General features: G+C 35.7%; 5 protein-coding genes across 8 annotated transcripts; 2 read left to right on the top strand and 3 right to left on the bottom strand.

Moving 5' to 3' along the window:
• Window positions 1-1,453: 1,453 nt before the first annotated feature.
• Window positions 1,454-1,950, bottom strand: LOC100633003 (transmembrane protein 230-like). Its single transcript, XM_003386191.3, has one exon. It carries the CDS (start codon window positions 1,907-1,909, stop codon window positions 1,556-1,558), a length of 354 nt encoding a protein of 117 aa, XP_003386239.1. The 5' UTR covers window positions 1,910-1,950; the 3' UTR covers window positions 1,454-1,555.
• Window positions 1,951-2,625: 675 nt separating this feature from the next.
• Window positions 2,626-4,823, top strand: LOC105312569 (E3 ubiquitin-protein ligase XIAP-like). 4 transcript variants are annotated; one of them, XM_019995814.1, is made up of 3 exons: window positions 2,626-2,706; window positions 2,906-2,964; window positions 3,115-4,823. In XM_019995814.1, exons 1-3 carry the CDS (start codon window positions 2,641-2,643, stop codon window positions 4,778-4,780), a joined length of 1,791 nt encoding a protein of 596 aa, XP_019851373.1. In that variant the 5' UTR covers window positions 2,626-2,640; the 3' UTR covers window positions 4,781-4,823. The 4 variants fall into 4 exon arrangements, with proteins under 4 accessions (XP_019851373.1, XP_019851374.1, XP_019851376.1 ...); XM_019995815.1 differs by having other exon boundaries at window positions 2,906-2,966; window positions 3,120-4,823; XM_019995817.1 differs by lacking the exon at window positions 2,906-2,964 and having other exon boundaries at window positions 2,637-2,706.
• Window positions 4,824-5,108: 285 nt separating this feature from the next.
• Window positions 5,109-13,196, bottom strand: LOC100641505 (DNA mismatch repair protein Msh2-like). Its single transcript, XM_011405319.2, has 26 exons — window positions 13,134-13,196; window positions 13,023-13,069; window positions 12,937-12,972; window positions 12,797-12,884; window positions 12,595-12,737; window positions 12,426-12,536; window positions 12,290-12,376; window positions 12,111-12,234; window positions 11,984-12,055; window positions 11,841-11,899; window positions 11,564-11,792; window positions 11,020-11,156; window positions 10,846-10,962; window positions 10,482-10,596; window positions 10,144-10,199; window positions 9,987-10,076; window positions 9,766-9,937; window positions 8,565-8,628; window positions 7,371-7,528; window positions 6,957-7,021; window positions 6,198-6,365; window positions 6,038-6,129; window positions 5,691-5,848; window positions 5,534-5,647; window positions 5,435-5,487; window positions 5,109-5,388 (listed from the first exon to the last, which is right to left on the bottom strand). Exons 1-26 carry the CDS (start codon window positions 13,141-13,143, stop codon window positions 5,233-5,235), a joined length of 2,721 nt encoding a protein of 906 aa, XP_011403621.2. The 5' UTR covers window positions 13,144-13,196; the 3' UTR covers window positions 5,109-5,232.
• On the top strand, window positions 13,177-15,312 carry LOC100641377 (CAAX prenyl protease 1 homolog). Its single transcript, XM_019995818.1, has 9 exons — window positions 13,177-13,284; window positions 13,379-13,525; window positions 13,575-13,661; window positions 13,723-13,839; window positions 13,913-14,065; window positions 14,122-14,273; window positions 14,329-14,500; window positions 14,678-14,776; window positions 14,829-15,312. The coding sequence occupies exons 1-9, from the start codon at window positions 13,210-13,212 to the stop codon at window positions 15,189-15,191; spliced, it is 1,365 nt and encodes a 454-aa protein (XP_019851377.1). The 5' UTR covers window positions 13,177-13,209; the 3' UTR covers window positions 15,192-15,312.
• On the bottom strand, window positions 15,313-18,016 carry LOC100641251 (box C/D snoRNA protein 1-like). The gene is made up of 10 exons (XM_003386172.3): window positions 17,864-18,016; window positions 17,713-17,819; window positions 17,298-17,395; window positions 17,125-17,240; window positions 16,933-17,001; window positions 16,694-16,774; window positions 16,571-16,642; window positions 15,717-15,958; window positions 15,544-15,663; window positions 15,313-15,464 (listed from the first exon to the last, which is right to left on the bottom strand). The coding sequence occupies exons 1-10, from the start codon at window positions 17,971-17,973 to the stop codon at window positions 15,370-15,372; spliced, it is 1,110 nt and encodes a 369-aa protein (XP_003386220.1). The 5' UTR covers window positions 17,974-18,016; the 3' UTR covers window positions 15,313-15,369.
• Window positions 18,017-18,065: the final 49 nt, after the last annotated feature.

The following is an 18,065-nucleotide window of genomic DNA, read 5'->3' as shown; positions in this document are numbered from 1 at the left end:
ACACGACAGAAAGAAATTAGGGTTTGAAGGATCTGTTTGCTTGTTGAACGAAGAGTAACCGGAGCAGAGTCCTCTTCATTCTCTCCTCCAGTCTTAGAGTGGAGTGGAGTGTAGCGTGCAGCATAATGTAATGGAGTGAGGCCTTCTTCTGTACGGACCTCTGGATCTATAGGAAGTGAGTAGAGAAAAGTGAGGGAGAAAGAGAATAATAGAAATGAATAGTGCTAGCATATTTATGACACTATCAAGGGATGAAAGGTTACATTGTGTCATGATCACACTTAACAAAGAATACCACAATATCTAAATGCAGCAAAATCAAGAGCCATTGAAAAGGCTATATATATATATATATAATGCACATGTAATCTATATTACATGGTAACACACACTCAATTATGGCAATAGAAACTAAAGGCTATCATACACAAAGCAACATTGTTGCATGCAACATGTTGCACCAAGTTGAATGGTTGTCAACTTCAAGCAACATGTTGCATACGACAAAATAGGGTATCATACATGGTGCAACATGTTACATGCAACATGTGGCATGCAACAATGTTGCATGCAACATTGTTGCATGCAACAATGTTGCATCGTGTATGATATCAGCCTTAAGATACAATTGAAGCATAATAAACGAATCGTTTTTTATTTTGATTAAAATCAACAAACCCTCTATTTCTAAAGACATGTACATATATACACACAGTAAATTGCAATTTGATTATTATTAATAAGCTTATGAAACTGATCAATCAAATTGCCATTGCCCCATGTGAGCAAGGGCATTTGATTGGTCAGATTAACTTGCAATTCACAGTAATTTAGCTAGGTGCATAATGCTTCCATTCTCCTGGCCCTTTGCTTACTGGCATCATTAGCAATAAGGAGTTGCATCATTTTAAAGCGATTGAATCTAGCAGCATAATGCATAGCAGTGAAGCCAAAAGAGTCGTATGCATTGATAAGTATCCTCTTCTTCTTTTCTGTTAGCTGACCCAGCCATTGTCTCAATACCTCTTCACGACCATCACGTACTGCCTGAATAGAGATAAGAAAAAAGTATAAATGAAAAAGCAATGACTTAGACTCTAAATTCATAAAATATTTTTATTTTAAAAATAACAATCAGTAATTGTCACCACAGCAGGCCTACTTGTTGCAGATTCATTTTTGGTGTTCTTCCAGTAAGAGATACCATTGGCGTTGCTTGAGCCTTGTCACCTCCTCCTATCCCCTCAGCCATTGCTGGTCTTCCTTCCTCACACAAGGGGGCACCAGAGAAAAAGAAATAAGAAGGGAAGAAGCAAGAAGGGGCTAGGGCTGGAAAATTAAAGTGCAAGAATGTAGGGGTAATAGGAACAGCTAAAGTGATGGCGGGGGAGTAACCATAATCATTAATTAGTTAAGCCTACAACATCAATGAATTCTATTATCTCTGTAACTAAGACTAAGTTATAATAATTCCTATAAAATTGTAACATGATTTCAATAACAATCATTTCAATAACAATCATTTGCATTTAAAAAGTGACAAAGACATAATATTTCAGTCATCATAACTAGGTATGTCACTGAACGAGTAACCGTGGTAGCCTTTCCATGCATAATACGCTAGCCGGACATGATAAAAACCAGGAATAAACGTAATGGAGCCTATTAGTAGTAGAGGGGCTGAACTAGCATCAGGTGTATCACCAAACACTCCACCAATCAATAGACCAGCCAGTATCAGTAACACACTACCAACAAGAAATAGGAACGTGGCCAAGACTATGGAACGAACAGGTATCTTGACTGGACTGTTTTCTGTGAACTGGTCGTCATGATACTCATCTTCTCTATCATTTGAAATGCTGACTAGTTTACTGTACTTGACTTTTGTCCTTTCTTTTCTCTTCATACTTAAAGGGTTAAGTTATTTAAATAGACAATAAAGCCACACCCTTCTTTAAAAATGGAGTATTCTCTCTCTTTTCACTTTAGCAGCAGTTATCTCACTAATAATACTTGCAATTGACTCAAAAAGTTCAATGCATCTATTTAAAAGACTAATAAACATAATACCTTCTGCTCAGTCAGCACAAACTTGTTCTCTATCTAGCTAAACCACTTTTCTAGCAAAGGAAAAGATACTGCACCTCTAAAATAAGTGCAGATCTTATTTTTGCCCTTATTGTTTGCTTGCAAAGTGTATGCAGACTCCTATTTATCTATAAAATGTGATAGGTGAAGAAGTCTGAGACCAGTTACAACTCAATTACATTTTACTGCATTAAAAAGAAAAAATGGTGTTATGTTTAGTCATCTTTTATCTGGATGTACTGACGTTTTTTAGTCAACTGCAGGTATTATTAGAGAGATAACTGCTGCTAAAGTGAAAGAGAGAGAATCCTCCATTTTATGAAGGTAAAGTAGGTATCTAGAGGAAGTGACATCATCATCACATGACGCGCGCATATGATGCAATGAGCATGCAACCTCCTATCCTGCCACTGGACTAGTACAGTGCAGTCTATTCTAGTCTAGTCTAGACATGCTATTAGTGCATGGTGGATGATGGTGCATTATGCATTATACATGTGATGTGCAACAAATGAACTTTTGATGTAATGGTCTATTTATAATGCAATCATGCATTTGCTGAGTCACAGATACCAGCAAAAGCAGTTCTATCTAGTGACTAGATCTACTTTCCAGGTAAGATGCATAAATGTGTGCTGTGTGCTTAGATAGTGTGCAATTTATGCTGTGATTGTAGTTGCATGTGTGTGCCAGTTTCTGCTTTTAAAACAGCAAAAATATATAAAGGGTGTGGTTAGATTTGGTACTGGAATTATGAATTAGTCGCTTATACCGGTACTGTATTAACTGTAATTAAATCTTTTGTTGATTATAGCTAGGCTTTTTAGAAGTAACTGGCTTTGACTTTTCCAAATTCCAATTGATTTTCAGAAGGTATAGACTGCTGTGTTTGTTTTAGAACCATGTGACCATGGCATGGTGTCAGTGTAGACTGATTAACCCTGGCTAGCTAGCTAGGCTACCCTAGATAGGCTCGAGGATCTATTATACTGACTTTACCGAGAATCTTTTTTGTACTTGTAGGTACAACAACATGTCCAATGGCACGACCACAACAACCAGAGACTACAGTCATGCTGAAAATTTCTCAAGAGATCATTATAGAAATTTTTTAGTAAGTCGAGACGTTAGTGCTGATGGTGATTCTTTGAAAGACTCGCAACAATTTCAAAAAGATGGAAGGGACAGGGAGAATAGAAAAAAATCAAGCAGCAACTACAGTAATCCTTCAAGAAGAGCTGAACTAGTAGGAGGAATGCCTCTAAATCAATCATTTTACCCATCATCAAGTCAACGAGCACTACCTAGAAGAAAAGATGAAATGGTAGTTGCTAGTTGTTACTATGACCAAGTAGCTAAGCCAAGATATCACAAAAGCATTAGTCAAAATAGTGGACAAGAGAGGCTTAGTAGATCAAAAGAAAGAGAAAGCAGAAAAGAGAGAAAAAGGTCAGTCAGCCCACAAATAAAATCTAGTCGCTCTGCAATTAGCTCTAAGCTTGCTAATGAGGTTAAAATGCCAATTGTTCGAGTGCAAAAAGGTGTAAAGAAACACAAAAAGGAGCGGCTTGATTTGTCATGCTATGATATGAGAGTGAAAACGTTCAATATGGAGCCTTCCTGGACCAATGACCCAGCATTAATCACATCACTGGCATCATATGGTTTTTATTTCACTGGTCATGAAGACATTACTGAATGCTTTTCGTGTCATGGAAAGATAGAGGGATGGAAGTCAAAAGATGATGTGCTTTTTCGCCACTTTGAAATGAATCCTAATTGCAAGCACATAAGAGAAAATTATTATGATCAAATACAAGGGATTTGTTCAGAAAATGAAGTTTTTTCAATGTACAAAGATTCAAAGGTCAGAGAATCTTCATTTCAATACTGGCCAATACCACGAGACATCAGTGGATCAGATCTTAGTAAAGCTGGTTGGTTTTACACTGGTAAAGATGACATCACTCGTTGCTTTGCCTGTGGCTGCCAGAATGAAGACTGGAAGAAAGGAGATGATCCACTAGAAATACACAAAAAATTGTCAAACAAATGCTCTTTTGTATCATCTTTGCCTGATTATTCCAAAGAAGACACCCGTTTACAATCATTCAGGTATTACCCTAGCAAAAGCATTGTTTCAGTTAGTGATCTAGTACAGTCTGGCTTCTATCTTCTTTCTACTAATCCAGTACCAAGAGTCAAATGTTGGTCATGCAATATTGAAGCTGATGTAGAATGCATGGAAGGAAAGGGCCCAGCAGCTGTACACATAATGATGAATCCAGACTGCAAGATTGCCCAGCTACAAGATCCTGAAGATGTCAGCTCTTTTCCAAAGCCAATAATGACAAGGACACAGCTACAAAATATATACAGACCTCAGGGTCTTGAAGATTCTGAAGCCTCTAATGCAACAAAAAGCATGCCATTAGCACAAATCCAGAAAAGGCCCAGTACTAACTACTCTCTACCTCATTACACACAAAGTCCCATCTCATCATTGAATCAGGAGCTAGCAGATAGCACTTTAGAAGATAATGTTTGTGTTGTGTGTCTAGACAACAGAAAACAATATGCCATAGTTCCATGTGGGCACTTGTGTGTTTGTTACGACTGCTCAGAACAATTACTGCTCTGTCCTATATGCAGGGTCAGGAAAGAAGATGCGTTGAGAATTTTTTCATAAACATAATTCATATTTTTTAGTTTAAAATGTATTTTCCCCCTAATTTTTAATGAATAAATGCATAGTCAACATCAAACGTGGCACTGAAACTACAAAGCAATGGCAATGAATATTATTATGTAGTATTCTTGGAATTAGTGGTACTATACCAGGAATTTCAAAGACGTTGTAGTGCTGGATTCCTGGAACTAAGAATGTTTGTATAGGAAGTAAAGCAACACTGCTTATTGATCTCATAGAAAAAATTGTTGAAATTTCCCTTCATTATGCTTTCCCTTCTATTATAGCAGCAGTCAACATGTTTACTAATGTATGCACAGCTAGAGAGTGTTGTTGAAACTGACATCATTATATAGAATAACAATTATCATGATTAACACAAATGCATGTTAATGTGATTCATAATATAGGGACTATACCAGGGGTTCTTATAGGTTTAGAGTTTGAACAGCTCAGCTTATTATTCCGACTAAATAAGAATTATTTGACTGAGCTAGTATTTCTTCCCTCATTGATCTGAGCTCTTCTGTTATTTCGCTATCTGTCATTGTCTCTAATGATAGAGCATCAATCCTCCTCAAATAGCTATCAATCAATTCTTCTCCTTCCTACATACACAACATTATGCAACATTGAAGTACTGCATGATCCAACTTTAATTTCTGTTCTCCTCTTCTTTGCAGTTGGTTCATCAATAGATCCTTCACCTGCAAAAACATTAGCACGAGTCCATACAGTCCTTGCTTTACATACCCTTGTTATAGAAAAGCTCCAATTCTGCAGCTTTTTGACGTGCATAGCTTATAACTTCACTGGGAAAGTGAGCCATTTCAGCCACTTGAATACCAAAACTTTGATCAGAAACACCTTTAGAAAATAATAATAAATTCATTAAAACTTTTCACAAGACCTTTGTTGACTTTATAAAGTAAAGTGAGTGTATTGTCTGAAGAAGTGATTGCAGTTACATGACGATTGCTGACAGTTGGTACAGTGTCTGAGAGTGAAGTGAGCTCATGAAAATGAGTTGCAAAGAGACAGAAGCAGTGTATCTGTGTAGCTATGTGCCTAATTAAGTAAAGAATAATCATTATAGTGAAATCAATTATCAGTTAATTTCTAAAAACGATTATGTTTACTACACTAATAATAATAATAATCATGGCTACATGTAAGGCTGTAGAGGAATTACCCCAATAAACAAAATAAAATTAATGCTGATTCAACAGCAATGAATACTATTTTAAAAATAATTACTGTGAAATTGCCCAAGCCAAACCAAATCCATCATAAGTCGAAGTTCCTCTACCAAGCTCATCAATAATTATCAAAGAATTCCTAGTAGCAGTCTAGAGAGAAAGAGAGAGAAGCACACACCTTCATCATAACCAGGAAACCATTGTTAATATAGCAATACTTTGAGTATAGTTGCAGTCTCTAGCATTTCAGACATGAAAGTAGACACGCCCTTTAGCTGTGAATCCCCGGCCCCAACACGAGCCAGTATTGAATCGACTATACTGATATTAGCCGACGTACAAGGAACAAAACTGCCAACTTGAGCCATCAGTACAATAACACCAATCTACATGTATAGGTACATAAATGATGACATAGAGTTAATAAGAATTAAAGGAAATATTGACACACAAGACAACTATAAAGCATATATCAATATGGAACTTTAAGAAAACACCAAAAAAATAAATGTAAAATGACATAAACAATGATCTCAGTCTTATAGCTATGAATATTAGACACTCAGTTGAGTCAGTTCCCCAACCTAGCATGGGATCAACCCATGACCAAATAACAACAGCAACATCATAAATAATGTATAGATAAACTCTAAATACACAACTATGATATTGCCAAGCTATAGCTATCAATATCCTATAAATGATCTGAATGTTTTGAAATGCTTTGAGAAACCTCAGTATATACCAGCTGTTGATTGGTAAATAAATTACTTTTATTTATGGAGCAATAATAAACAGCAGCTGCTGCCACAGACACAACCAGGCACTGATGCAGCCAGCTATAACCCAAACTAATAACCAATATCACACAAAGCCATTACAAATTCATAGCTATCAGCATAATGTACTTATAGTTTATTGACTTCTCATGAGACTGTTGTTGTAAACTATAAAGGATGATGATGTCTATGAGTTACCATTCTAATGTATGTTGACTTTCCTCCCATATTGGGTCCAGTGATTATTTGAAACTCATCTTCACCTAAAAAAAAGTCAAAACAGAATCCATTGAAATGAGTCAGGAAAAACCACAATAGTATAGTACACACAGCTATGATAATAATCAATAGGATGCTATGCTTTCAATTGAACCAATATATTCCATGAATTGACCTATTCATATTATCATATCATATCATGTTCCCCTTTCAATGGTCCCTTACATACACTTCCTTCACTTCCTCTAGCTTCCTCTTCATTTCCCTCAATACAAACAAAGACATGATGGCTACAGACACATGCACTTTAGCATGTAGCTGTATCCGTCAGTGCCAAATTCTACCAATCCCTTGTTCCCCCCTCCCTTCCTAACAATACACATTATCATGTACCTCTCAATAAGGACACGTCATTAGCAATGAAGGATATGTCATCTTGTTTCTCAAGGCAAGGATGTCTCGCCCCAGTGAGTACAATATTACCGGTTCCTTTATCAGTAATGGAGGGTCTTATGTAACCCAGCGGACTAGAAGTGGCTGCCTCTGCCAAACTGTCAAAAATAATAAAGTATCAATGTATTCAATGTACATCATCAAAAAATAGAGCTTTCCAGACTCCATCTCCCTCCTCCCTCTCTCTCATGGTTGAATGCAAGTGAAGTTACAGTATAGTCCTTGTCATCATTTACTTTCATAATATAGTTTCCTTTGCAAGGTAAGTAAACATATATATGTCAACAGAAGGCAAAGTATGTTGTCTTTTAATAGGAGCTACCATATTTGGGCAAAAGCCAACATTTATTGCTAATTTGGAGAGCACTTTGGCAAAAACATGATGACCTAATATATCTCTAATCAAATTTAAAGACCATCAAATTAATATCACTAACTATACATTGATCAAGTTAATATTATACATGATTGATGTTATCTATCTCGAGGGATAATGAAGTTATATACAAATTGAAGCTCTTTAAAGTTTAATCCCACAATGAAGGTGAAAGCTAGGCTACCTATTATAATGATTCCCAGTTGGCCACAAGTATTCAAAATAACAACTTCATTGAGTTCATTCACAGGGTTTCCAACAGGATTTTGCTCAGTGGATTGTAATTAAGACCCCATAGGCCTGTACTATAGTACAGGGCATTTTGACAAAAATCACAAAAAGAGAATTTTTCATTTTTATATTTTTTTCTAATACATATACATGTTCTTATGTTGCTTAGAAAGTTTAAGTGGATTCCGATCAAATTTGGATTTTTTATGAATTTTTAAAGTTGCTCAAAAATAGGGCCAACAACCAAAGGCTATAACCTTTGGTCGTTGGCCAAATTTCATCAAAAAATGACTTCGACAGAATTCTCCATTTTTATATTTTTTCCTGATACATATACATGTCTTTATACTGTGTATCAACTTGGAGCTGATTCTGATCAAATTTGGATTTTTTATGAATTTTTAAAGTGGCTCAAAATGTCAAGCACTGCATTATAGTGCTTGTCAGCTCATGAAGCTCATGCTGCTTAGTCCACTTAGCATGCTTTGTGGGAAACCCATTCATTCATAATACTAGTGCATATTTACCTTGTCAGTGCATCAATGTGTGCTGTTAGATCATTGAAAGTAAGAATAGGACCTGTGTATCCACCTGTATAACAATAGACAATAGCACAATAGCAATAGTGTATAGTACACATACAGTGAACTTGTACACATCTTCCTTTAACTCAATGTACACAATACATAGGAAGGGAAGTGAATTTTGCTAAGATTCAGCATGTTATTAGTTACATCTACATGTCTAATATTTTCAATAAATCCTTCGTTACTATAAACAACAGCTCAGAGTCAGTACACATAATACTTCAATGGTATACAAATAACGATTAATGAATGGTTTCATCAAAGAGAGCGTAGACTATTAGTATCAATCGAGTAACTAATGATACTACTAAATTCAATAGAGCAAAGCATTTGTACATGTACATTTTAAATGTAATTATGTAGGTTTTGTATTGCTTGAGGGATTCACCCTATGAGTACTCCCACTACAAACAGCTCAGCATACAAGAACAGCTAAGCTTACAACAAGAGGGGGTTCCAATGCTCTGATGGAGGTCTGCATGTTTACAATTATTACAAGGACATGAGTCAAAATAGGAAAAGATAATTAAAGATTATACAAAATAATCTCATGGTAGATAAGGCAGCAGATAACAATATCAAGTTATAAATGGAAAGCAAAACTAATGATGTGTAATGACACACAAAGCAACTAATAACATAGGTGTGATCATTTGTGACATCACAGCAATTTGTTCATTTAAGAGTAAATGTAATATTATTAAGAAACTATTGATACTGCCACTGAGAATACTATAGTTTCATTGCCCACCCTCATGTTCAGTGGACGGATAAAATTGCTTAATAAGGTGATGACGTTTTAAATAAGTGGGTTTATTGACAAAGATAAACAAAAATATTGCAAATACTAGAACTACTTAATTAGATATTGCATCTAATGCTAGTACACCACTACATACCTACTATATATACGTACTATGTACACCCACTATATCTTGTTACTGCTATAATTGGCAATAATCCCCTCGTTACTAATAATAACACTGGAGCATTGCTTATCATGCAAAACTTCGTCCTACGTACAAAACAACTTATTCTCATGTCGACAAGTCAGAAATGCATAGCAACTAGAGTGTTAAACAGTAATAATATCAATACTATTACACTGCATCTTAATTATTATAACAAGCAATCAACGTACTTGCAATCTGGACTACTTCTCTAGCAAATTTGTCCTGTTGCTGGTTATAGACTCTCTGAAGCCCCTGGTACTCTTCACTGAGGACCTTAAGAGGAGACACGGTGAACCGGACTCCTTCATTACGAGCATCCAAAACTATGAACCTCTTCTGGCCACGTATCAACTTCTCTGTCTGTTATAGGAGGATGCTGAAGTTAAAGGGAATGAAGAGCGTGTGTCACCTTTTTTGATAATCTCATGTAATATCCTAAATGTGAATTACTCTCAAGTTTCAAAGTCTTACCAACATCAAGAGACAGATCAGATGCAGTCTGTTATTAGACATAAGAACATGACGTCATCAAGCTAACGTTACTAATAATAGCAACGAATACTAACCTTTTTATAAATGACGTTCATCTTCTCTTCAATGCTGCTCATGTTATCACGTAGCTCTATACAATTATACAGACAATGTGAGTCATTATCATGACTAAAGGTGACATATGGCACTAAATCTTAAAATTACTAAAACACTAAATTTATAATAATAATAAAGTAACAGTAGTAGGGGTTGTACTATACGCTGCATGACTTTCGTACTCATAGTAATTATTTTGTAGTAAATATTAATAAACAAAATCATGAGATTGGTAATCTAATAAAATCAAAGAATGGGCGATGCACTGACATCATCAATACTATTTTCAATAAACACGTTCATTGTCGTTATTTACTTTGCAGTTCTTCATCGAAAGAAGGTTTAATAAGATACTCGTGATGCTGTATCATGTCAAGATCAATCGTTGTCTCAATCATCTCACGATACTTGATAAAATCATCAGCCAATTCCTACTAGGACAAAAATTATACCATTAAAAGACATTTACCATAAAAACTGTTGTCATAACAATGAGTACTAATGAGTTGGTGTAAACTGTAAATGCTTTGATGAGTGGGTGTGTGTGTATATACGTGTACATACAAGTACATGTAGGTCGTTAAGTAACATGTTTTTGCTAAAACAAACTACATGTGTGTACGCTAAAAATCATTAATTTAATAAAATTCACTAGTTGACACACACACACACACATATACCTCTAATGGTGTAATGAAAACTTCTTTTAGTAGCGACTCATGATTACCATTATAGCTATTGAGTACATCAGTTAGAGTGGGTAGGATTTGTACTGCTTGATAAATGATGACACAATCCTGAGAAGAGAGAGAAACACATATAAAGATAGAGCAAAGATTGTAGAACCAGTAAACCTGTAAAGTTCCTTTTCCTTGTTGGAGCTTCTTAGAGAGACGGAAAAGATCAGGAATAATCTTTAAACTTCTGCCTTGAACTGACTGTCTAAGAGTGACAGTATCTACAAATAATTCAACAAGATTCTGTCTTTCAACTAATGAAGGGAAGAACAAGAGAGAAAAGAAAAAATAGAGGGAAAGACAAGAAAGGAAAGACATCATGAAAGAAGCAAGAAGTAAACATGCTATAAAATAAATAATAAATAATTACGTAAAAATAATTTAAAGCTAAGTTAATGTTGATCTGAGTAGAGTCGTTGGTAGAGTTCAGTATAAACAAAATTGGTTGCTATGAATGATAAACATCATCAAAGCTATCAGTTTGTGTTATCACTGCTACAGTCAGCACTATATATACTGATTCAGCAAATGAATAAATAACCAACAGTAGATAATTATCTACTCTTGCTGTAGTCTTGCAATAACTAATTATGCACAAAGTAACAGTTGGCAAATTTGCACCAATAAAAATTCCCTCCTTCTCTCCCATTCTCTAACTCACCGATATGTTTGAGGTCAGTAAGAGGTTGTTTGATCCACTGTCTGAGAAGTCTTTGTCCCTGAGGTGAGCGAGTGTGGTTGAGTACACCTAGCAAGCTATAAGCCTGGTTCTCTCCCTGGCCTGCCTCAACATTCAGTGCCAGTGAAGCAGCTGTGTCCAGTCTCATGTATCGGTTCATGTCAAACTGTGAGAGACTAAACGAGTTAAAGTTTCTCTCGTCAGACAACAACTAAAAAGAATTAATAAAATCATAATTACTATTTGTAAATGGTGTTACTTCCAAATATTTAATAATGGCCGAGAGTGCTTCCATGGACAAAGACAACTCCAGTTCAGCTACACACATACATGTAAAAGTAACAAAGATCATAATAATTAATATAAACATGTACTTTACATGTACACAATACATGTCCTTACGCAGGGAAGAACAATTTTCAGTTTTTAGCAAACGATTCAAATCTTGCACAATGTCCTTGCTATTGAAATCAGCTAAAGACAAAAAAAGAGAGATAGAGAGATATTGCGAGAGACAGTGACTCCTAACATCTCTTTCTTTCAGTTATTAATATGTTTGCTTTTTGGAGTGTCTTCTTCATAATACCGGCCTCAGTATTTGTATCCTTGGCAACCAACAGGCACTCTTTTGGGCCAATTTGAACAAGCAATGACTTCAGAAAAAAATTAAAATAAATCAATAAATAAACAAGTATAAATAATATCTACCTCAAAATTTGCAAAGTTGTCATTTTCAACAAACTGACAGACCTTCAGCTCCTGGGAACTAAAGTCAGAGAAAGCCACACCCACTACCTGAAGAGTACTCTTCTATAAGTGAAGAGTAGTAAAAGGATACACTCACTCGCTGGCCGTCTTTTGAGGAAAGTCGTATAGCCATGGCAGTACAAGAGTCGCCTTGGAGATTGGAATTGAAAATGATGTCTTCCAACTGTTGAAGATTGCCTGGAGATGCCTATGAATAATAACAAATAGTAATAATAATAATAAATAATAATAATAATAATAATAACCTTGTAAGCTGGGAACCAATCATTACCAGATTTCACTTTATTACGATAAACCTCAATCCGATACTTTTTCACTAACAAGAGGTCACGAGCAAACGACTCAAACTTTAATTTACTCAGCGAGACTGAAGGAACTTTGTTACCCTCTGATTATAATATTATTATTAATTATTACTGAAGTTAATTTTTTTAAATTTGAATTAACCTGATCCATAATATTTAGCAACAGATGTTGAGCCAAACACCTCCTTAGCCACAAAGAGTCCATCATTACCATGAGCTGTATAATAATCCTGTACAATGTACGTACACATACAAATTAGCAAAGGATCACATGACACTTACTCCACGATCAAAAACACGGATTGTAGTCTCTGGTTTCTAAAATAAAATTATATTTATAATTATAAAATAGCATAAATCAGTCATACTTCTGGCATTGACCGGAAAAACCTTGTAAAGTAAGGATCAACCGCCACTAATAATGAGTTAATTTGAGATTTTGACTTAATTTAAAGAGCATAATTATGTTAAAGACTTACCTTCAGCCATAATAACATGTGCGAGCACGTGTTAACAGACCACACCTATTTTGCTAATTAGCTCCACCCACACAATATGGATTACCTATGGATATGTGTCTTTTTGGTCCTTGGAACAACTTTCTGGGAAGCTCTCCTATCCTGGAGGCAGGTAAAACAAAATATACCAATTTAGAAACTGTATTTTTTTCTTTTTTTGTTTGAAAATTGTGATTTTTCTTTATTGATTGGTTCCACTCATTCAGCGTAATGTGTACAAGACTGTTACTAAAGTCCCACAAGAGCTGGCCAGTGTATTGGATCAAGAGACGTTTGATAAATCCCGTCTTTATCAGCTGGACCAAAGCACATACTCTGCCATATACTCTGTGTATAAAGTATTGGAATTCATGGTAAATCATCAATTCCCTCTAATTGTCACAATTTATTTACACGTTTTAGGTTATCATATTCATTGGGGCTCTACCATTAGTCTGGGATCTCTCCATCTATACTTGTTCCTACTTTGGCTATGGACCTGATTATGAGGTTTGTGCAGCATAAGGGTATTCGTCAGTACAAAATTTTATTATTTTAAAATCAATTGCAGGTGTTACAGACCTATGTCTTCATCTTCATTTGCTTATTGTATAGTTTCCTCTCAGACAAACCGTGGAAAGCGTATCACACTTTTATAATTGAAGAGAAACATGGCTTCAATAAGCAGGTTGCTATTCTACTCCTTTCTCTCTTAATTTATTCCACCAGCTGTAGTATAATATATCTTTATTTCTTTGTAGACTCTTGGGTTTTTCATCAAGGACTCGTTCAAGTCTCTGGTCTTACAATGTGCCCTCATTCCTCCAGTCATTGCTGGAATAGTCTTCATTGTTAAATGGGGCGGAACCTATTTCTTCCTTTACGCTGGAGGCTTTGTCTTTATCATCATAGTGGTATGAGAAGTCATAGCACATTCATTCTCTTTTACTCTTCCTCTCCATTCCTAAAGATATTAATAATGACATACCATGACTTCATTGCTCCTTGCTTTGACAAGTACACTCCTCTGCCTGATAGCGAGTTGAAGACAAAAATTGAAGAGTTGGCTAGCAGCCTCAAGTTTCCCCTTAAAAAACTTTATATAGTTGAAGGCTCAAAAAGGCAAGTATGAAATAATGTACATCTATAATAAGTTTTTTTTTATATTTTTTTCTAGATCAGCTCACAGCAATGCTTATTTCTATGGTTTTGGAAGCAACAAGAGAATAGTCTTATATGATACACTCATAGAGAAAGGGATTCTACCATCAGAAGATGACAAAAAGAAAGAAGAATCAGAGACTGATGACAAAGAAGAAGAGGAAAAAGTGAATGAAGAAGAGGAGAAAGTGAATGAAGAAGAGGAGAAAGTGAATGAAGAAGAGGAGAAAGTAAATGAAGAAGAGGAAAAAGTGAACGAAAAAGAGGAAAAAGTGAGCGAAGAAGAGGAGAAAGTGAACGAAGAAGAAGAGACAGAGGAAATGAGTAAAGAAGAGCCTCCTAGCACGGATGAGAAAAAAGACAAGACAACTGGTTGCAATATTGAGGAGATTCTAGCTGTCCTCTGTCATGAGCTGGGGCATTGGAACTTTAGTCACACTCTGAAACTCATGGCCATGAACCAAGTATTTACTTAAAGTATATAATAGCTGATTATTATTTTAATACTCTTTATAGGTGAACATATTTCTCACCTTTGCGATCTTTGGGTATTTTCTCAACCAGCAAGACATGTATGAGAGTTTTGGTTTCTCTACCCGCCCAGTCATCATTGGGCTCATTATAGTCACAGAGATGATATTCTCCCCATACAACATCCTCTATGGATTCCTAATAGTACAACTCATGCGTAGCTATGAGTATCAAGCTGATGACTTTGCCACTAAGATGAAGAGAGGAGGTCCACTCTCTAGTGCCCTCACTAAATTAGTCAAGGATAATCTGAGCTTTCCTGTTGCTGATCCACTGTATGCTAATTTTCATCATCATCATCCAACTTTCCTGGAGAGGATCCGGACACTGAAGACTAAGATTGAGTGATTAACTCTGGCTAAACTACTATAGCATTGATTGCATACACATTACAACCTAAGCCTATAGTATTAATTACATTTTTTTCAATTTGATAAAAAGTACATAGTACATGTAGGATCAACTTGAATAGATTGGCAAGGGAAATCAAATATACCATCATCATTTAACGAGTGTCGTTGCATTATCATTCATTGTACATTGAAATCAAATGAAAAGCATAGTTGCTTTTATTGTGTTCATGAATGGAGGAATCTGACCCAGGAGTCACCAGTGACTGACCTAAACAAATATTACAAAATAAACCAGTACACATGAAACAAAAAGACAAAAAAGTTTCACAAGATCCTGGGATACTCACCATTCACATGTACTGATGTTTGTAGCAATTTCCTTTCTTCTGTTTTATGTGAGAGCTGCTCGAATTCTGCATCACCAGTTTTCTCATCATAACTGAGCTCATCATGGTCAATAATTTTATCTACATGCACAAAAAGATTTTAAATGAATAGTGGCACATCTCATAAATCAAACCTTTATTTACTCCTTTCTCATCTGTCAAGCACTCAGGAGTAACTGGTAAATCACAATCCATCCCTCTGGTCTCTTCCACCACTACTTGTTCATCAGCTCCCTCTCTGTTCTGTGTCTCCAGCGTAGGATACTCTTTCTCCCTCTCGGTGGAGCAAGTCACCCAGAACACAGGATGCTCTATTATCAGTTTACCATTGAGATTGCTACCCAGTGAGAGAGACTTGTCCAGTAAATAGTATACACTGAAAGAGCAAGAGTTTAGCATTAACAATAGGAATAAATTAAGGGAAAGTATGTCACGTAGAAAGTTTGAGTAGATTCAAGTAAGAAGGATTTTTAATTTAATCAATAATCAGGCCAAAAACCATGGGTGGGCTATAATAATAGTACAGGGTATTTCGTCAAAAATGGCCATGACAGATTTCTTCATTTTTATGACTTTTTCTGATGAACATACATGTACTTAAGTTGCGTAGAAAGTTTGAGCTGATTCCGATCAAAATTGAATTTGTTAAGAATTTTTAAAGCTGCTTCAAAAATCGGGTAAACATCCCTGTACTATAGTACAGTGTCATTGGTCAAATTTTGCTAAAAATGAAAAAGTGAGAATTCTTGACTTTTATAGTTTTTTCTGATTCACATACATGTACTTATGTTGCGTAGAAAGTTTGAGCTCATTCCGAATAAAGTTGGAATTTTTACAATTTTTTAAGTTGCTCAAAACTTGGCTAAACTGTAAATACACTAATAACAGAATTTCAATAGTAAATTGCATGCAATAGTTTATTCCAGTTAATGCCTAAACATAATCGACCCCATATCTGACAGTAGCATATATGTAAACAATAACTTACTTTTTTCCTTTTCTGCGTTCCACTTTCATAAAAACCTTGATATTAGTAACACTACTGACATACTTCCTCAACCTTTCAAAAAAGAAGTCACATGCCACATTATCAAAAGACATGTACATGTACCTGTGACGAACCAGTGGATTGCTTGATGTTGGATGCAAGTATTTATCCAATAGGTCTTGAAGCAAGGTCTTCTCTGATACACTAATATTATTTAAAACTCAATAATCTGTTTTTTTGGAAGCTCAAAGCTCTGGTTGACATTATCAACAAAATTGAGAACTATTTTATAGCAAGTTTCTGTAACAAGCAGATGACTTGACTGTAAATGCTAAAGTGAAATAAAAGTATAACTGACCGACCTTTTATCAGAATAGTCCAGACCACTATCAACAAAATGCCACTGAATCTTCCAATGGATAGTCTGAGCTCTAGAAATAATTTTAAAAATCACACGATTAACTTTACAATGCTAATCAATACCTACTCATCCGCCTATCATCTACTCTTGCCCCTCATGCAATAATACAATAATTATAATTTATGTGCTGTACCTTGTTTTTGGGTCAAACGATACGTATGAGGTGTTTGTTTTGTGGCTAGCCAATCCAATGGGAGCCAGGAATAGATTGACACCATGACTTTTCGCAATAGTCTTTAAACGAGACATCTGCATAAGATAAAACAAGATAAATATCCCGGCAATGCTACTACGACATTCTTCTACTTGTTTTCCCCTTTTCCAGTGTTGGTGGTTGACTCTCTTTACTTTGTCGCGAGAGACCGAGTCAGAGAAACGTATTACATTCTCGAGATAAAAATAATCTATCATTATAAAAAATAAAGAGAAACATAACTGTATTAGCTTTCTTCTAACCTGCATGCAGGGTTTCCCACAAAGCATGCTAAGTGAGCTACACAGAGTGCTTCATGAACTGATGAGTACTACAATATAGTAAAAATGGCATTGGGAGCAACTTTCAAAAGCCATAAAAAATCCAATTTTGATCGGAATCCGCTCAAACTTTCTACACAACATAAGTACATGTATATGCATCAGACAAAATTATATAAAACTCTTATAGCCATTTTTGACAAAATTTGGCCAAAGACTCTGTACTATCCAATTTCTAAATACTCACCGCTAAAAAAATTAGAGTCATTGTATTGAGAGAGAGGGACAAACTCTGTGATGTTCCTCTTACCAGAGCAACCAGTTGCTTCTTTATGCTTATTCACACAACCTAGACTGAGGGCTGGGTACATATATGGTGTCTAATAGTCCTCACTCACCTGCAGGACCTCTTATTACAGCCCGGGCAACAGTATCTACCATCAATTGAGCCACAAGTATCGCAAACACGAGCTTTCTTTACTTCTAATTCTGCCATTGCCTCGGCCATTGCCCATTGATCTTACACGTGGTCGGATATCCGGAAATTATACAAAATAGAGAATACGGAGTACACGTGGAACAAGCATCAAAAAATTTTTG

The sequence above is a fragment of the Amphimedon queenslandica genome, unplaced genomic scaffold (assembly GCF_000090795.2).
Source record: "Amphimedon queenslandica unplaced genomic scaffold, v1.1 AMPQUscaffold_13433, whole genome shotgun sequence".
In the NCBI taxonomy this organism is placed as follows: domain Eukaryota; kingdom Metazoa; phylum Porifera; class Demospongiae; order Haplosclerida; family Niphatidae; genus Amphimedon; species Amphimedon queenslandica.
Note: the sequence above shows the minus strand (reverse complement) of the source record. Positions and strands in the feature narration are given on the sequence as shown.